Here is a 16,843-nt window from a genome sequence, read left to right as displayed (position 1 = left end):
CGGAATCCGTATCGTGGAGGTCGCAATGTGAGATATTTACGGCAAAATTTAAGTTGGTTGCTGCTCCGGCCGTCAGAGCATTGCTAGTGCGTGGCCAATATAACTATGCAAATTTATGACAGACTTGAAGCTCCAAACATCACTTCTCTCTTGTTAGTGGTTACAGCTAAGCTAATCCCCAAGATACTCTATGCCACACTGCTTTTCCCATTAAATTGGCCATGTGCTTGAGGGGGCTCATTCCATAGTCTTTAAGACTATCTTTTAAACCCCCCACCTAGTTCAAATGAGATTGTACATCAGATTAGAACACCAGGACTACAATGTAATGCAACACTTTCTTGTAGCAATGACCTGCCACAAATGCGCTACAGGTGGCAAGCTCCAGTTTTTTGTGGGAGGTCCTAAGGTATCTAGAACAGGTTGTCCCTGGATCAACTAGATTAGGTTCAGTCGGTTACCATTGTGAGGTATGGTGAGTGCATCTTATATTCAAACTTTCAAGAGTCTGACAAAAACAACTGTGTGTCAGTTCTTGCACACAAGCTCTGGAGTGGTTTACAGCAAAAAGTGGAAAGGATCTTTGGTTTATTTACACAGTCCCCTTCCTCCTCTATACCATGTCTGCCATCTCTAGACACTGAAATGGTGAGGCAACACAAAACATTTTTGTCTGCCTTCGATTAATTATTCCATTTTAGAATGGAAACAAACACCTAGCTGATTAAACAGTTCTCGCAGAGGCTCGCTAGCTGTCCGTTTTCCGATTGGAAGACACAAATATCGACGAAGTTAGACTCTGGTTTCGTAGAGACCAGCAAGGTAATGATTTTGTAAAAAAAATTCTTAAAACTTCTAAGTGAGTTTACAAAGAAGTAACTCTTTTATTGATTTAGTATTCACTGGTATTTTATTTCTGAATCTTTATTTTCAAACTATTTTTTTTTCTTCAACTGTTCTTATCTAATCTTAACCGTTTAAACAGTATTATAGTTTTTATATTTCAGGTCATTGATGGATTACTGAGTACAATGCTGAATATTTCCATGTGTTTAGAAAGATTATTTTTAACCAATCCCTTTTTATTTTACCATATGTTTATCGAATTAAAAAAAACACAAAACAATTACTTTAACTTACCTGCTGCGAGCTTTCTATAACTAACGCCAAACCAAACTTTGAATCTCTAATCTTTATCGAACGCTAGTGAAGAAAAGAAACAGAGCTGTGTTAAACATTTAAATACCACATGGGATGTTTTCTAACTTTGTACACTTAACCAGTATGTTCTTTATAAATAAAACATTTCGTCCAATCAACACTATTTGCACACTGTACGTGATGAACAACTGAAAACAGAGTTGGCAATAGGGTATTTATTTATTTGCGGAGTTTTATGTAGCGCTGGCTAGACCCGGAGGTATCAGAGTGCTCTACATGAGGATTAGCGAGTTACAAAATTACATTAGTTACAGGAGCATAGAATAACACAGGAAAAAGACAGTGTTACACAGTAACATGAGTTAATTGAGCATAGCATAGCATATACACACGACCTATGGGGTAAAGAAGGTAGAGGGGGAAAAGTAAAAAGGGGTGGAATGGAGATCAGGACAGGCAGACCGGCAAGGGGGAAAGTATTTCAGGGGAACTAAAAAGTTAAAGTGAAAGTCAAACAAACTGGCTGGGGACCAGCAATCACAACATTCTGGTGTCAGGTAGTGCATTTCAAGTGCTTTGTCACATAACAGACACATCACTGTAAAAAATGTGCATTCGTAAGTTTAGACCCGCACATTCACAGCACAATGTGGCTGTTTTTTTTTGCTAAACTGCATCGTAAAGAATTAACTTAGTTTTCGAACAGCAAAGCTGATTGATAGTCACAAAACTCACTGTAAGTCCTTTCGTCATAATTAGTGAAAAGGTAAGTGACCCTCATGCCAACAGAGTGGAATGTAAGATGCAGGTTTATAACACTTTTTGCTGTCACATATTTCACAAACGTATGGAACCATTTGGTAAATAACCAGAGATCATAAGCTCGAGTCGGCCATTTTGGAGCGTCGTAGGCCCTCACCTATGATGTAGATGTTAAGGGTTTTGGAGCCTAGCGGTTCAACACGGACATCAACGCTCAAAGGAGACAACTTAGAGCTACATAACGACTATGGAGGAACAACTCTTTTACAAGCCTTCGCAAGCAACTCAAAGCAGCCCGAAGGAAATACAAAAAACAGATCAACAACGAAATAAAACACCTTTTTCTGCACTGCTCTGGCAAACGCGAAAAACAGGCCCAAAGAACTCTTTAACATCATCAGGCAACAAACTTCCAAGCCCTCTGCAACTCCAGTCCAGGCCTCTAAAGACCTGTGTGACAACTTCGCCAATTTCAACGACAAAATCAAGAAGATTGAGCTCTCACTAGACATCAACCTCAATCCCTCCTGCAAAAGCCAACCCCTGAGATCAAAACCAGCACACGCAAGCTCCCCACGAAAGCCTGGAAATCCTTCAACCCCATACCTGAAGCTTAGATTCTTAAACTGATCTCCTCCTACAAACCCACATCTCACGTTCTTGATCCTGTACCCACCCAATTGACCAAAAAGCTGCAACTCTCCCTTGCCCCATTCTGGTGTGAGATCATCAGCTCTTTGAAAACTGGCATCATACCAGACTGCCTCAAAGTTGGCCAAGTCATGCCACTACTGAAAAAGCCAGGCCTCGACACCAACGATCTGCATAACTTCAGACCTGTTTACACTCTCCCCCTCCTATCCAAAAATCCTCAAAGTGCGTTCTACTACTGACTCAGCACATGGACAGCATCAACCTGCTAGATCCCCACCAATCGGGCTTCAGAAAAGGCTGTAGTACCGAGACTGGGATACCTAACATCATGGATGACATCCACAAGTCTCTAGATACTGACCAATGCTGCCTATTCATCCTCATGGACCTATCTGCAGTCTTTGACACTGTTGATCACAATCTACTCATCAAGGCTCTCCAAGATAGAGTAGGTGCTGATAAGGTATCCTACACTGGTTCTCCTCTTTCTTACACAACTGCTCCCAAAGGATAAAAATCAAAACCTTTACGTCCGACCTACACTCCGTCAGAAGAGGTGTCCCCCAAGGATCAGTGCTCTCCCCTCAACTGTTCAACATATACATGGAACCCCTCACCACCCTACTGCAAAAAGCCAACATCCCCTTCCACCTATATGAAGATGACACCTAGATCTACCTGGAAACCTCCTCCATTGACATTCAGAGACTCAACAACACTCTTAGAAAACTCCAACACTGGCTATCAATAAACCACCTTAAACTCAACCAAGACAAAACTGAAATCCTCATCATCTCCAACAAAGAAGAAAACCCTCAAATCGTAGAATGGATAAAAACAATTGATGCTCTCAATGGTAATCTCACCCTGGCTAACTCTGTAAAACCATTAGGAACCACCCTAGACCCCAAACTCAACATGGCCAAACACATTAAGATCTTTGCAAAGAGTGCCTTCCTCAATCTAAAGCTACTCAACAAAATAAAACCCTTCATCCCGCCCAAGCACCTCAAACAAGTCACCCAATCACGGGTGCTATCTAGACTCAACTATGGGAATGCAGTCCTCACCGGATCAGCAAAATCCCACCTAGCTCCCCTCAAAACAACTCTCATTGCACCTGCCAGAATGGTCACCGGAGTTAAGAAATACGATCACATATCACCCGCACTCAGAGAACTAAAATGTCTTCCAGTCTAAATGAGTGCCAGCTTTAGAACTGCCTGCCTCACGCACAAAGCCTTGCACACAGGGAAACCTGAATACCTGGCCTCCAAACTCAAGAAAGCCAGTCAGACAAGAAATCTCAGGAGCTCCAACACCCTACTACTCATCCCTATGAAAACACGCAAACAAAAAACCACTGTACGATCCTTTGTTGGAAATGCGCCCAAAATCTGGAACTCCATCCGAGCTGATATCAGGACTATCTTTTCCTTTATAAAATTCAAAAGACTCCTAAAAGACCTCTTCCTCAACGTGCCTTCCCGTACCAAGGACCGCCGCCAAAACGCACAAGCCTGCACTCTGCAGCCCCCCTGACAATGTTTCACTAAAACCTACATCTTCCCCACTCCCCGACCCCTTCCTCGTTCCCTCCTCCCTGAATGAGGTTCAGCCCAAGACATTGTGCACTCACTCATCAAGGTTAGATCAGGACTTCCCTACCTCAATGTTGCACAGCACGCTGGGTCTTCAGAACCAATATGTATAACCTCTGCCTTTTTGTGTGATTCCTGCTTTAAATCTGTTGTAAAGCGCTCCGATACCATCGGGTCTGGCCAGCACTATATAAAACTCCTTAATAAATAAATACATTCATTAATAAATTAATGTACTTCTGCAAGAAGTTCAAAGTACGAGTTACAAAAAATGACAAGAAACCCAAGCAAAAGGAACCAGCCAAATGATACCACTTCAGGAATCTGCCAGTGGAGCCACCTCTTCGCTTCAATAGTTTTTTACCCAGAGCTCCTGCCCAATTATCCGAGCCGCACCAACACAAAAACTGAATCTGTGGCCCAGCTGTAGTTTATCAGTTGACCCTCATACCACCGGGACACAACTTTTTCAGTCTTAAGTTTCTCGTTTACAAATCACTGTTTCATCTGTGTTAGTTTGTACACTAGGTTCAAAACAACTGAACCAAGACCACGACTTTCAGACTAACTTGGTAAATAAAAGCACACAACTCGAAACCTTATGTCCGCGTGTGACGTGCCCCGGTGTATGGAGTCAGCAGCTAAGCCTATCCATGTGCAATAAAAATAAAGAGGCAGCCCAAGGATGACAGACAGTGAAAAAAGTTTATGGCTGTGCTTTAAATAGGCAGGTACTATCTGGTACTGAGTACCTGTACTTCTTCAATTTGAATGAGACAGGACCAGCACTTCTCAGCTGAGGTGCAGTGCTTAAAAGGGGAAGTATTGGCACTTCCCTGAAATCAAAAGGTACTCTGGGACAATGAGAGCCTGCACTTCTGTAGTGCCATTTCACACACTGGTTTGCATGTTCTTCCCCCAGTTATGCAAAATGGCCAGAAGCAGCCCTAAACAGTATAAGGAAAATAAAGAGTCATAGATGGATGAATACCTGCTTGCAAAGTCACAGAATGTAAAACACCTGAATTTTAGGAAGGTGTTTGAAAAAGATTAATTGATACAGGAATCGCCTTTTATATGTCAGAAACCAGTACGTAATCGCTATTTGCTAATCCCTAGTATCTACAGCAGCATTTTTAGACACCACACACAGTTTTCTCTGTAAAATTAAAGATTCTTGCTTAAGCCTACCTCCCAATTTATTGAGGTGATCAAGGGGCTAGCAAAATAAAAATACAGAAGTTTATCTTGCCTTCAAAAGACGAGCAATGAAGTGAGGCAGCCCAGGGCTCCATAGAGATGCCATAACAGCAACATTTCCTTCAACATTTTAAGGTTGCATCACTGTACCTCAGTTAGTTGGGTGGTGTTTTATGGTATGACTTAAAAGCACAGCTGTCTCCAGACAATTGTGTCAGAATCACCAGAAGGGCTTTGGCTCCGCCCACATGTTGGGAGCCAGGATTACACGTTTTGATTGAGCAGAAGTTGTATGCTTCCACAAAAAAGAGCTTTCCGTCCACACATCTGTGATCATTTTGTTTATTTATCTAACGCCTGAGTTTAAACTTTTAGGGGCAGACAGAGGACACTGTAATGCGAGTAAAGCAGACCCTCCAGGATTTCGCGATTTGCCAAAAAATCGCGAAATCGGCAGTTTTGTAAAAATGCAGAGATTTTTACAAAACTGCCCGCGAGATTTGGACGGTTGGTCTTCTCTTGGAAGGAGGCCCCTTTAGGTGTCTGTACTAACAAGGCAGCGGTATGCAATGTCAATATGTGTTGCCAATTTGTTAGGCCTTTACATGCATCAGCAGATAAACGTTTCAACAATGTGTAATGTTTCAGGAGATGGGGGAGGTCTCTTTTGAGCAGATCTCGCTGGACCTGCTGGATGACTGCCCCACGTGTGTATTCCTGCAAATCGCCCTCGTGGGGAGCAGGGGGGGCTTCACTTCTAGAAGTAACCCCCGCCCCCCTCCCACCCATGGTGAATCTGAGCATCCTGGGGGAGCAGGCGAAGGAGGTGTGGGGGGAGGGTGGGCCGATGTGACCAGCAACAACTTCAGGATTTTAAATAAAGAATAAACTGCAGGCCTTTAAATGAAGAATAAGCTGCAGGCATTTAAATGAAGAATAAGCTGCAGGCATTTAACTGAAGAATAAGCTGCGGGCATTTAACTGAAGAATAAACTGCGAGAGATAGAAAGATGAGCGGCGTGGAGAGGAGGAGCTGTGAATGAGACGTGAAGATGAGGAGTGGAAGAGGAAGAGAGGGAGCGGGAGAAAGAGTGAAGGGGCACGAACGGGGGAGGGCTGGATGATGTAGAGGCGAGGGGAAGAGAGATTGGAGGAGGGGAAAGGTGAAAAGACAAGAAGGGGAGAGAAGTGTGAGATGTGAAGGAAGAGTGAAGGAGCTAGAAAGGGGAAGGTTGAAAAGAAATGGAAGGTGTGAGTGTGAGTTGGTGAGGGGTGAGATATGGATGGCAAAGGAGAGATGAGATAGAAGAATTAGGTGTGCGAAAGGAGGCCAAGGCTAAAGAGGGGAGGGAAGGGAGAGGCCTTGAGGGGGGGCAAAACGATGATGAGATGGGGGAAGAGAGGAGCAGAAGAGATGGGAGAAGAAGGGAGAAAGAGTACAAGATGTATAGAGCGGTGGGACAGGAGAATAGAGATGCGAGGAGAATGAGTAAAAGTTTCCCTGAGCACAAATAGAGGGGGGCGGTGTGAGCTTGAGAGCTGAAGTGGGGGAGGGAGGCAAAGAGGAAGGAAGAGGAGGAGAGGTGGGGAGATGGAATATAAACGAGAGACAAAGAAAGAAGAGATGGGAAGACAAAGGAGAAGTGCGGGAAGTGAATGTGCGAGAGAGGCAGGAAGGACAAACTGAAAGCAGGAGGGAAAAGCATGAAAGGAAGAGCTTGCACTGAAATGAACTGAGGCAGACAATTGGAGTGAAAAAGAGAGAAAAAACTATGAAGAAGAGAACAGAGCGAGTAAGGAGGAAAGAGGATTTGAAAGAGAATGATAAGGATAAGAAGCACTGGAGTGGGAATTATAGGGATGAGAAGTGATGAAAGCAAGAACAAAACTGAAAACGAGAAAAGAGAAAGGGGAGGAAGGAAATAAAGAGAAGTGAAAGGGATGGGGCAATGAAAACAGAGTAAAGGAAGAGGAACGACAAGGATTGAGAGAAATAACAGAAAAGCAAGAAAATTAAGAGAGAGAGAAGGAATGAGTCAACGCTTGAAATGGAAATAGAATTATTTTTGGTCTGTGTTGAAAGTACAGCTGTTTACAATGTCATTATGTGTGCCTTATTGGATAGGCCTTTGCAGGCATCAGGGTGACAATACTCATGCTCACACAATTCCAAGGAAAGGGAAAACGGGCGGTGGCCATTGAACCTTGTAGCTGCATGACAAAAGGTTTCCTGTCTGTGCAGAATGCACTGTTCAAAGTAACCGACAAGAAAACTACAATTATCAGGCTACATGAACTATCAATTTCTTTGGAGATGGCAACCAGTGCTGGAAAGTAGGGGGAACCCACCTGATCTCACTTCCGGCAGCTAATTTACCATAGAAAAATGCTGTCTGATAATTCAGCAAAAAACACAGTTGATGGACAGAATGCAGAACAATGTCATACATTCACCTCAGTACAGAGATCTGGGCCTAAATCCATCGTTTTTTTGCACTCCACACCACCCCAGTTCAGACATGACCATATGCAAATGAGTCTGACCCTGTGCCTCATGGGAACAGTCCAGCCCGAACTGCCAAGCTATGCCTTCCCTGGACCGGAAACAAGCTTCCGAGGACCGGTTTCTGGCATTCCAGCCGTCTTCAGCCCGGCTTGCTTGAATCCAGTGGTGTGGAGAGCATGGGACTCACGTCTGAGCATACCCATCCCACTCGGGGTGACAAACGCAAAAACCACAGTTGATGGACATCACTGGAGTCAAGCTATCCAGGCTGAAGAAGGCTGATAGCAAGAAACCGGTCCTTGGATGCTTGATTCCGATCTAGGAAAGACATGGCTTGGTAGTTCGGGCTGGACTGTTACCATGAGGCACAGAGTCAAGGCTGATTTGCATATATCCATTGACTGACCTAGGGTGGTGTGGAGTGCAAAAAAAACGATGGATTTAGGCCCAGATCTTTGTACTGGGGTAAATGTAAGAAATTGTTCTGCATTCTGTCCATCAACTGTGTTTTTTGATAATTCAGCAGCGCCTGCAAGCTGTTTGTATTCGGCTGGGTGCAGCAACCTGCAGGCAGTAGGAGGGCTTGGAGCAAAAGTTATCCTACCTCTATTAAAATCCACTCGAAATTGTAGGGCACTCAATGGTCTCTACAACAGGTATCTTAACCCTGTAAGGTATTTTAAAATGCAGCCTCTATGTAACCAATTGAGTAACTTATAACAGATTTACTGTCACATTTTTCATCTGTTACCAATATCTTTGTAGCAAATAAAAACAAATATTATGTTGCTACCAATGTTGCTGGGCATCAGTGGCACCCACAATTGGCAAAAGAGGCTGCCTGAGTAAGAGGTGTCCTGCCTCTCGGATCCGTAGGCAGCGGTGCCCCAATAGGGGTGCATACATGGCACTAAAACATCCCAGGGATAAATACAGCTTCCTCCCACAAGGTTAGGACTGGTGCTGTGCTCCTCTAGAGCTGCAGACACTTTAAACATGCCTATTTCAAAGTGGAATACTCTGCTAAAACAGCTTCCATTGATTTCAGGCGGAAAATGAATGATTATGAGCAAAATAAAGTGCCGCAAAAATGCCGCTAAATTTCCATATTTGTGCCGCTAAATTTCCATATCTGTGCCGCAAGATTTGCTAATCCATGCCGCAATATCCTGGGGGGTCTGGTAAAGTGTCTAGATAAATGATTTAGTTATGGGGGTTTCGCTGGCAGCAGCACAGAAAGGAGGAGGGCAGTCATTAACCTACATGGATGTTTAGGTTTGGCTTGACAGTGCAGCGGTCATCTGAACTTTTAACTTAAACCAATATTATTCTAAAGCCCTTGGCTTCAACACAAATGCATAGCCATTCCTACGCCATCTACTTGAAATTCTTCACATTACCATGCAGCATTCCTTTAAACGATTCAGAAAAGGGGGTGGTGATGAACAGAGTGTCTGAATTAAGCAGACCACTCTTACCAAGTCCAAAGATCAGGGCTTGATCCATCACCGTTATTTATCTCACTGCACCATCCCAGCTCAGAACCTGGCTATATGCAAATCAGTCTGTCCCTGGCCCAGTCCATCATGGGAACAGGGCAGACTAAACTACCAAGCCAATTCTTCACCAGAAAGGAGACAAGCTACCGGGGACCGGTTTCTGGCATTTCAGCCTTCTTCGGCCCGGCTTGCTTGAATCCCGATTATGCAGTGAGAAAGGGACTCATGTCTGAGTATACCCTGCCACACCTATAGTGGCCAAAAACGATTCAGAAAAGGGAGTGGTGATGAACAGAGTGTCTGAATTAAGCAGACCACTCTTTCCCAGTCCAAAGATCAGGGCTTGATTCATCACCGTTATTTATCTCACTGCACCATCCCAGCTCAGAACCTGGCTATATGCAAATCAGTCTGTCCCTGGCCCAGTGCATCATGGGAACAGGGCAGACTAAACTACCAAGCCAATTCTTCACAAGAAAGGAGACAAGCTACCGGGACCGGTTTCTGGCATTTCAGCCTTCATCGGCCCGGCTTGCTTGAATCCTGATGATGCAGTGAGAAAGGGACTCATGTCTGAGTATACCCTGCCACACCTATAGTGGCCAAAAACGATTCAGAAAAGGGGGTGGTGATGAACAGAGTGTCTGAATTAAGCAGACCACTCTTACCCAGTCCAAAGATCAGGGCTTGATCCATCACCGTTATTTATCTCACTGCACCATCCCAGCTCAGAACCTGGCTATATGCAAATCAGTCTGTCCCTGGCCCAGTGCATCATGGGAACAGGGCAGACTAAACTACCAAGCCAATTCTTCACCAGAAAGGAGACAAGCTACCGGGGACCGGTTTCTGGCATTTCAGCCTTCTTCGGCCCGGCTTGCTTGAATCCTGATGATCATCACCACCCCCTTTTCTGAATCATTTTTGTCCACCATAAGCGTGGAAGGGTATACTCAGATGTGAGTCCCTAGCTCATTGCACCATCAGGATTCAAGCAAGCCGGGCCGAAGACGGCTGAAATGCCAGAAACCGGTCCCCGGTATTTTGTTTCCTTCCCAGTATAAGAATTGGCTTGGTAGTTTGGTCTGCCCTGTTCCCATGATGCACTGGGCCAGGGTCAGACTAATTTGCATATAGCCAAGTTCTGAGCTGGGATGGTGCAGTGAGCTAAAAAACGGTGATGGATCAAGCCCTGATCTTTGGACTGGGTAAGAGTGGTCTGCTTAATTCAGACACTCTGTTCATCACCACCCCCTTTTCTGAATCATTTTTGTCCACCATAAGCATGGAAGGGTATACTCAGATGTGAGTCCCTATCTCATTGCACCATCAGGATTCAAGCAAGCCGGGCCGAAGACGGCTGAAATGCCAGAAACCGGTCCCCGGTAGCTTGTTTCCTTCCCAGTATAAGAGTTGGCTTGGTAGTTTGGTCTGCCCTGTTCCCATGATGCACTGGGCCAGGGTCAGACTAATTTGCATATAGCCAAGTTCTGAGCTGGGATGGTGCAGTGAGCTAAAAAACGGTGATGGATCAAGCCCTGATCTTTGGACTGGGTAAGAGTGGTCTGCTTAATTCAGACACTCTGTTCATCACCACCCCCTTTTCTGAAGCATTCCTTTAAAGCCATACCTGTAGGCACTGTCAATGCGTGTTAAATGTGCAAACATATTTCTAGTCATTGCCTGAAGGTGGACGGGGTGGACCTATTCCCTCTTTTCCAAACTCCTTGTACAACTCAGGACTACACTTATAAACAGATTGATCAGAATGCACTCTGTGTTTGCACCGATCCTAAAATGTTGAAGACACCCATCTCTGCATTAATCTTTCTAAACAGAATAGTCCCAAATTGTACATCAGACTAGGAGTAAGAGCTTTGACTCCATTCTTACTCAGAGGTTGATTTTAAACCCATCAGTGCCACCACATCTTCCATGACTGTACAAAAATGAGTCTGAAAATTAATTTTCAACTGCCCCACTCTGTGATTCTCCATCACTATTGGTATAAGTGTCACCACTGATCCGGCGAGGGTACGCATAATTTACGGTAGATGGAAAGTGTCCAGATGAGTTCCTGAGAGGATCATGGTCAGAGAGAGCAGCAAACACACCATCATGCCCCAAGCAGGAGGAGGGCATGCTACTAGCGTAAACTGTCAAAGAGTTGTAAGGTACCATTGGTCGGAGAGGTCGGCTTTCCTTACAGAGCAGGTTCTTCAACATATGAACAGAAGTTACTTACCTGTAAACTGTGTTTCTCCAGTATTGGTGTCTTTCATAGATTCACATGCTTAAATATTCCCCGTCGTCGAAGTGGGAGTCCCACGTTAAATAAATGAGCAATGTAGCTATAGCACAAGCATAAATACATAGAGAAAGCAAAAAAAACATAGAATTTTCTTAGATAGACAACATATCACTTCTATGATATGTCTTAGTCATTATGTTGTGGTCCAAACTCCAGCCAATCAGGAGTCAGCACCCTCTTAGAACGTTCTCCTCAGAGGCTCAGGCCCTCAGATTTTCTACTGCACGTCGTGTAAAGGGAGTCTCCCTGAGCTCTGCTCAGTTTTTCTTCTCAAATCTTTCAGAAGCTTATTTTTTGGAATGTCTACCACCAAGAAATCCCTTTTCAGGCCTTATGGTAGCTGTGGAAAGCAGAGACTTCATTCTGAAGACCCTCATAAATTTTTTTATTTATTGTTTGTATCCTGAACTCCAGGTTAAGGATTGCAAGATATGTAGGACCTTCTCACAGAAGACCTTGAAGGATAGAGAAGGCGTCTTCTTTTGTGGCTACGGAAGTTGAACACTTCAGAGAACCCTGTCTCTGAAGTAGAGATTGTGTCTTCCATCAAAACTTCTTCATCTCTGAAGAGAAGCAGTGAAAATCAGAAGACCTCTCCTAAACCTAAAGTGGTGAAGAAACCTCACGAGGACCAGCCTTCCACTTCAAAAGAAGCGAGTTCTCCCCCTCAGTCTTCCTACTCCTGTTACGCCCACGAGATCTGACTCTCAGGCGTCTAAGACTCAGTCTACGCAGTTTTTACCTCAGAAACTGCTATCATCGTCGACGATTCCATCATCTCTTCCCCCGTAGACGAGAACGGCCGTCGTTGAGCCTACGTCGACATCATCATCCATGAAGACTGCTTTGGTATCAGTGAAGATAAGACCTATCTCGTTGACGATACCTTTGACATCGATGACGATTTTCGTAGCACAGAGTAATATGGAGTCAGGAGATCAAGAGAGAGAAAGAGAGCCTCTGAGGAGAGGAGGGTGGGTCGCATGTGAATCTATGAAAGACACCAATACTGGGGAACCACAGTTTACAGGTAAGTAACTTCTGTTCTTCTCCAGTATTGGGGTGTCTTTCATAGATTCACATGCTTGAATAAGAGTAGTGAGAAGTAAAATTAGAATAATACAAGGTACTGATCAATCATCTTAATAATGATACTATAACGATAACCATAATCATGTACAGTACAAAATATTAAAGTATCTAACATTGAAGAAAAAAGTACCTTATATATAAGAGGAGGGAAGCAACAGAGGCTCACCTTATTTAGAAAGATTTCGAAGTACTGCTTTGTCCGCAGCATCCAGACAGTAGTGCTTTGTAAAAGTGGACCTGCTGGACCATGTTGCAGCTCTGCAAATGTGATGAAGAGGCACACCAGTAAAAAGCGCCGTAGATGTGGAAACCTTTCTGGTAGAATGCGCTCTGACAGATGCAGAAAGTGGCTTTCCTGCTTGTTGATGGCAGAAGGCAATAGCAAAAGCAATCCAGCATGCAATTGTTGGTTTGGTGACTGGATGACCCTTCCGCATCATCTCATAGGCCACAAAAAGCTGGTCCGACTTACGTATTGTCGCCGTCTTTTGAAGATTGAATTTTAGACACCTTTTAACATCCAAGGAGTGGAGTGCTCTTTCTGCTGATGTCGGAGGACTAGGAAAAAAGGACTTTAAAACAACTGGTTAGTTTAGGTGGAAGTCTGATGGCACCTTAGGGATGAAAACTGGATTGGTGCATAATAATACTGAATCCTTAGTAAACTGCATATAAGGTGGTTTAGTAGTAAACGCCTGAATGTCACTGACTCGACGTGAGGAAGTGAGAGCCAGAAGTAGAAATGTTTTCCAAGTAATGTATTTAAGATCAGCTTTATGAATTGGCTCAAACGGGTGTTTCATTAGTTGTGCCAAGACAATGTTTAGACGCCAAGGAGGAGGTGGTCTACGAATTGGTGGGAACATCCGAAAAAGGCCTTTAAAGAATTGCTGAATGACTCTGGAAGAGTAAAGAGAGTTAGAGCCATCCTGACGGAATCATTCGATTGCTGCTAGAAAAACCTTTAAAGGTGGTGAACGAAAGGCCTGACTGCCAATTGCAAAAAGAAAGACAGAAGTTGCTAAGGAGTGGAATGTATAGGGTGCACCTGGGCCCCCCTGCACCATAGACAGAATCTTTTCCATTTGAGTTTGTATGTCTTCACAGTTGAAGCTGCTCTTGCTTTTGTTAGGACCTCTCTACAATCCTGAGGAATGCCCAAATTCAGAAATTCATAGTGCTCAGGTTGCAAGCCGCTAAGCGTAGAGAAGCTGGGTCAGGATGGCTAACATGGCCCTGATCCATGGTCAGGAGATTCTGAAGAGGGCGAAGAATGATCGGATCGCACAGGGACAGAAGCAGGAGTTCCGTGAACCATATTTGCCTCGGCCACCTGGGAGCGATTAGAATAATGTGACAGGATTCTTTCCTCATCTTTCGAAGAACTCTGGGGACCAGAGAGATTGGAGGAAAAGCGTAGGCATATATTGTCGACCAATTCATCAAAAAGGCATTTCCGCATGACTCTGGTTGGGGAAGCCAACTTGCGTAGGACAGGCTTTGCGGTTCTGATATGTTGCTAAAAAAGATCTACATTCGGGCGCCCCCACACCCGAAAAAGGTGGTTCAGTGTGGGTTGATGTAATACCCATTTGTGGTTTGCTGTAGAAGACCTCCTTGGAGAGTCCGCAAGATCGTTTGATGCTCCCGGAACATGCACTGCTGAAAGGACGACTTGATGCTGAATAGCCCATTCCAAATCTGTTGAGCCTGACGGGATAGTAGGATGGAACTTGTGCCTCCCTGTTTTTTTAAATAGTGCATGCACGTTGTGATGTCCGTTCGAACAAACACCGATGTTCCTTGTATGATAGGACGGAACGCTTTTAGTGCCAAGTAAATGGCCAGTAATTCCAACCGATTGATGTGCCATTTCTTTTGCTGAGAGTTCCACTTTCCTTTTACTCTTAAGCCTTGAAGGTGAGCACCCCAGCCTTCTAGAGATGCGTCTGTTGTGAGAGTGTAGTTTGGAGTGTCTAACAGGAATGAACAGCCTGACGAGACGTATCTTTCGAGAGTTCACCACTTGAGACCCTTCTTCATACGAGGCGTGATGCTGGCTATATCGTTGAAAGTTCCCGAGACTTGAGCCCATTGATTGTCTAACTCTTCCTGAATAGGTCTAATTTTTAGCCGGTAGAAAGGGACAAGAGGGATGCAAGAGGATAACATCCCTAGGAAAGATTTCAACTGTCGGACAGAAGCGCACTCTTTAACAGGAGGGATGACGCCAACTTGAGTAGACGCAGACTTCTTTCTTGTGACACAAAAGCTTTTGCTAGCCTGGTGCCCAGAATGGCTCCCAAGAATATTCTGTTTTGAGCAGGGAGAAATGAAGATTTTTCCATGTTGAATGTGAGACCCAGGGACGGAAAAAGGGACTTGCAGATTTGAGTGTGTTTGGAAGCCTGCCTGAATGATCGTGCTTTTAGTAGACAGTAGTCTAGGTACGGAAAAATGTGCACTCCTTGCAGGCGAAGAAAAGCTGCCACCGGTACGAGAACCTTGGTGAACACACGGGGAGCAAATGTAGCCCGAAAGGGAGAACTCTGAATTGAAAGTCTTTCCCGGCTATTCTGAATCTTAGAAATTTTCTGTGCCTTTGAGGAATGGGAAGATGAAAATAAGCATCTTGGAGATCCAATTTTGTCATATATTCTCCTTGAGATAGTAAGGGGAGAACTTCCTGAAGGGACAACATGCGAAACGTCTGTTTCTTGATGTATTTGTTTGTGACCATTTGGAGCAAAATTGCGAGATCCGACCTCCAACCAGTGGACACTCGGGTGGGGTTAGCAATGGCTGAAGATGAAAGTCATGTTTTCTTAGTGGAATCCTTTCCTCTGAAAGAGGATTTACCTCTGTATTGCCTGTAGGATGAAGAGTGTTGTCTGTACGATTATTGAGACTAGGAGGAGTAATGCTGCTGACCTTTATATTGATTGGAAGAGCCACGAAAAGAGGACGAGAAACCACGGCCTCTTGCGTCTCGAAAAGTGTGCTTCTTAAATTGCAGAGTTCCAAGAGCACGGGCCGTGTCGGTGTATTTCTTTATTGTTTGAAGTGCATCATCTATATGTTGCCCAAACAAAGATTATCCGTCATAAGGAATGTCTAAAATCTTCGTTTGAACTTCCTGACGGAAAGATGTTGCTTTGAGCCAGGCCGGTCTCCTGAGAACCGCCAAGGCTGCTAAAAGGTGGAAGCCAGCGGAAGAGACATTGATACAACAATCAATCATCTCCGAAGAAATGATTTCCCCCTAATGCAGGATCTTTAATGCTTCTGGTTTTGAAGACTCCGGTATTAACTGCACTAGAGCAGAAATGTCCGACCACATTTGTTGATCGTATCTGGCAAGTATGGCCATTGAGTTGGCTGCCCGGACTGTTGTAGCCGCCATTGTTGAGAATTTCTTGCCTATGGCATCGAGACGCCTACCTTCACGGTCAGGTGGTGAGGATATTGGAGACAAAGGGTTCCGTGATCGCGTTGTGCCACCTGAATAATTATGGAATCAGGCTATGTCTGAGAAATCAAACACGCAGGTGAAGTCGAAGGTGCTTTATATTTTTTGTCCAGTCTTGGTAGGACTGCTGGAATAGAGTTTGGATTTTGCATAATTTTCAATCCTTCTTGCCAAATAAAATCAATGATTAGAATAGTGTGGACTTGTTTTTGGGGCGCTCTTTAAAATCGTATAAGAAGCACTCTTCTTCAGTTACTGACATGGGAAGTTGAAACCTTTTCGCTGCTCTTTCCATGAGTGCATGGACACTGCCTATATGCACTGGTGGGGAATCTATAGGAGCTGGAGTAGGGGATGGCGTTTGAATTTGATAGTTGTCCCATTCTGAAAGTATTGATCTATCATCCAGCTCACCCTCTTCTCTTCCACCATCTTCATCATTATTGTCATCGTTGTCATCCTCAATCAAAACCTGAGGGGTCTGTTGCTGAGACCCTGTTGCTGAAACCGAAGATGTCACCACTGGGACTTTAGTACTTTGAACAGGAGGTTGAGGTGCTGGAGAGGCCTGTACAGATCTCAGAAACC

General features: G+C 44.4%; 1 protein-coding gene across 1 annotated transcript in view; it reads right to left on the bottom strand.

Annotated features, from left to right (window-relative positions):
- The window catches only part of BBS5 (Bardet-Biedl syndrome 5), a 198,582-nt gene that overhangs the window by 58,542 nt on the left and 123,197 nt on the right, over positions 1–16,843 (bottom strand). Inside the window, exon 8 of the mRNA XM_086956075.1 lies at positions 1,141–1,203. Within this exon, the coding sequence (XP_086812201.1) occupies positions 1,141–1,203 (63 nt within the window). The remainder of the gene's footprint in view (positions 1–1,140; positions 1,204–16,843) is intronic.

This window comes from Lissotriton vulgaris, chromosome 2_1 (assembly GCF_964263255.1).
Source record: "Lissotriton vulgaris chromosome 2_1, aLisVul1.2, whole genome shotgun sequence".
Classification (NCBI taxonomy): domain Eukaryota; kingdom Metazoa; phylum Chordata; class Amphibia; order Caudata; family Salamandridae; genus Lissotriton; species Lissotriton vulgaris.
The sequence above is the reverse complement of the archived record's forward strand: the minus strand, read 5'-3'. Positions and strand labels throughout refer to the sequence as shown.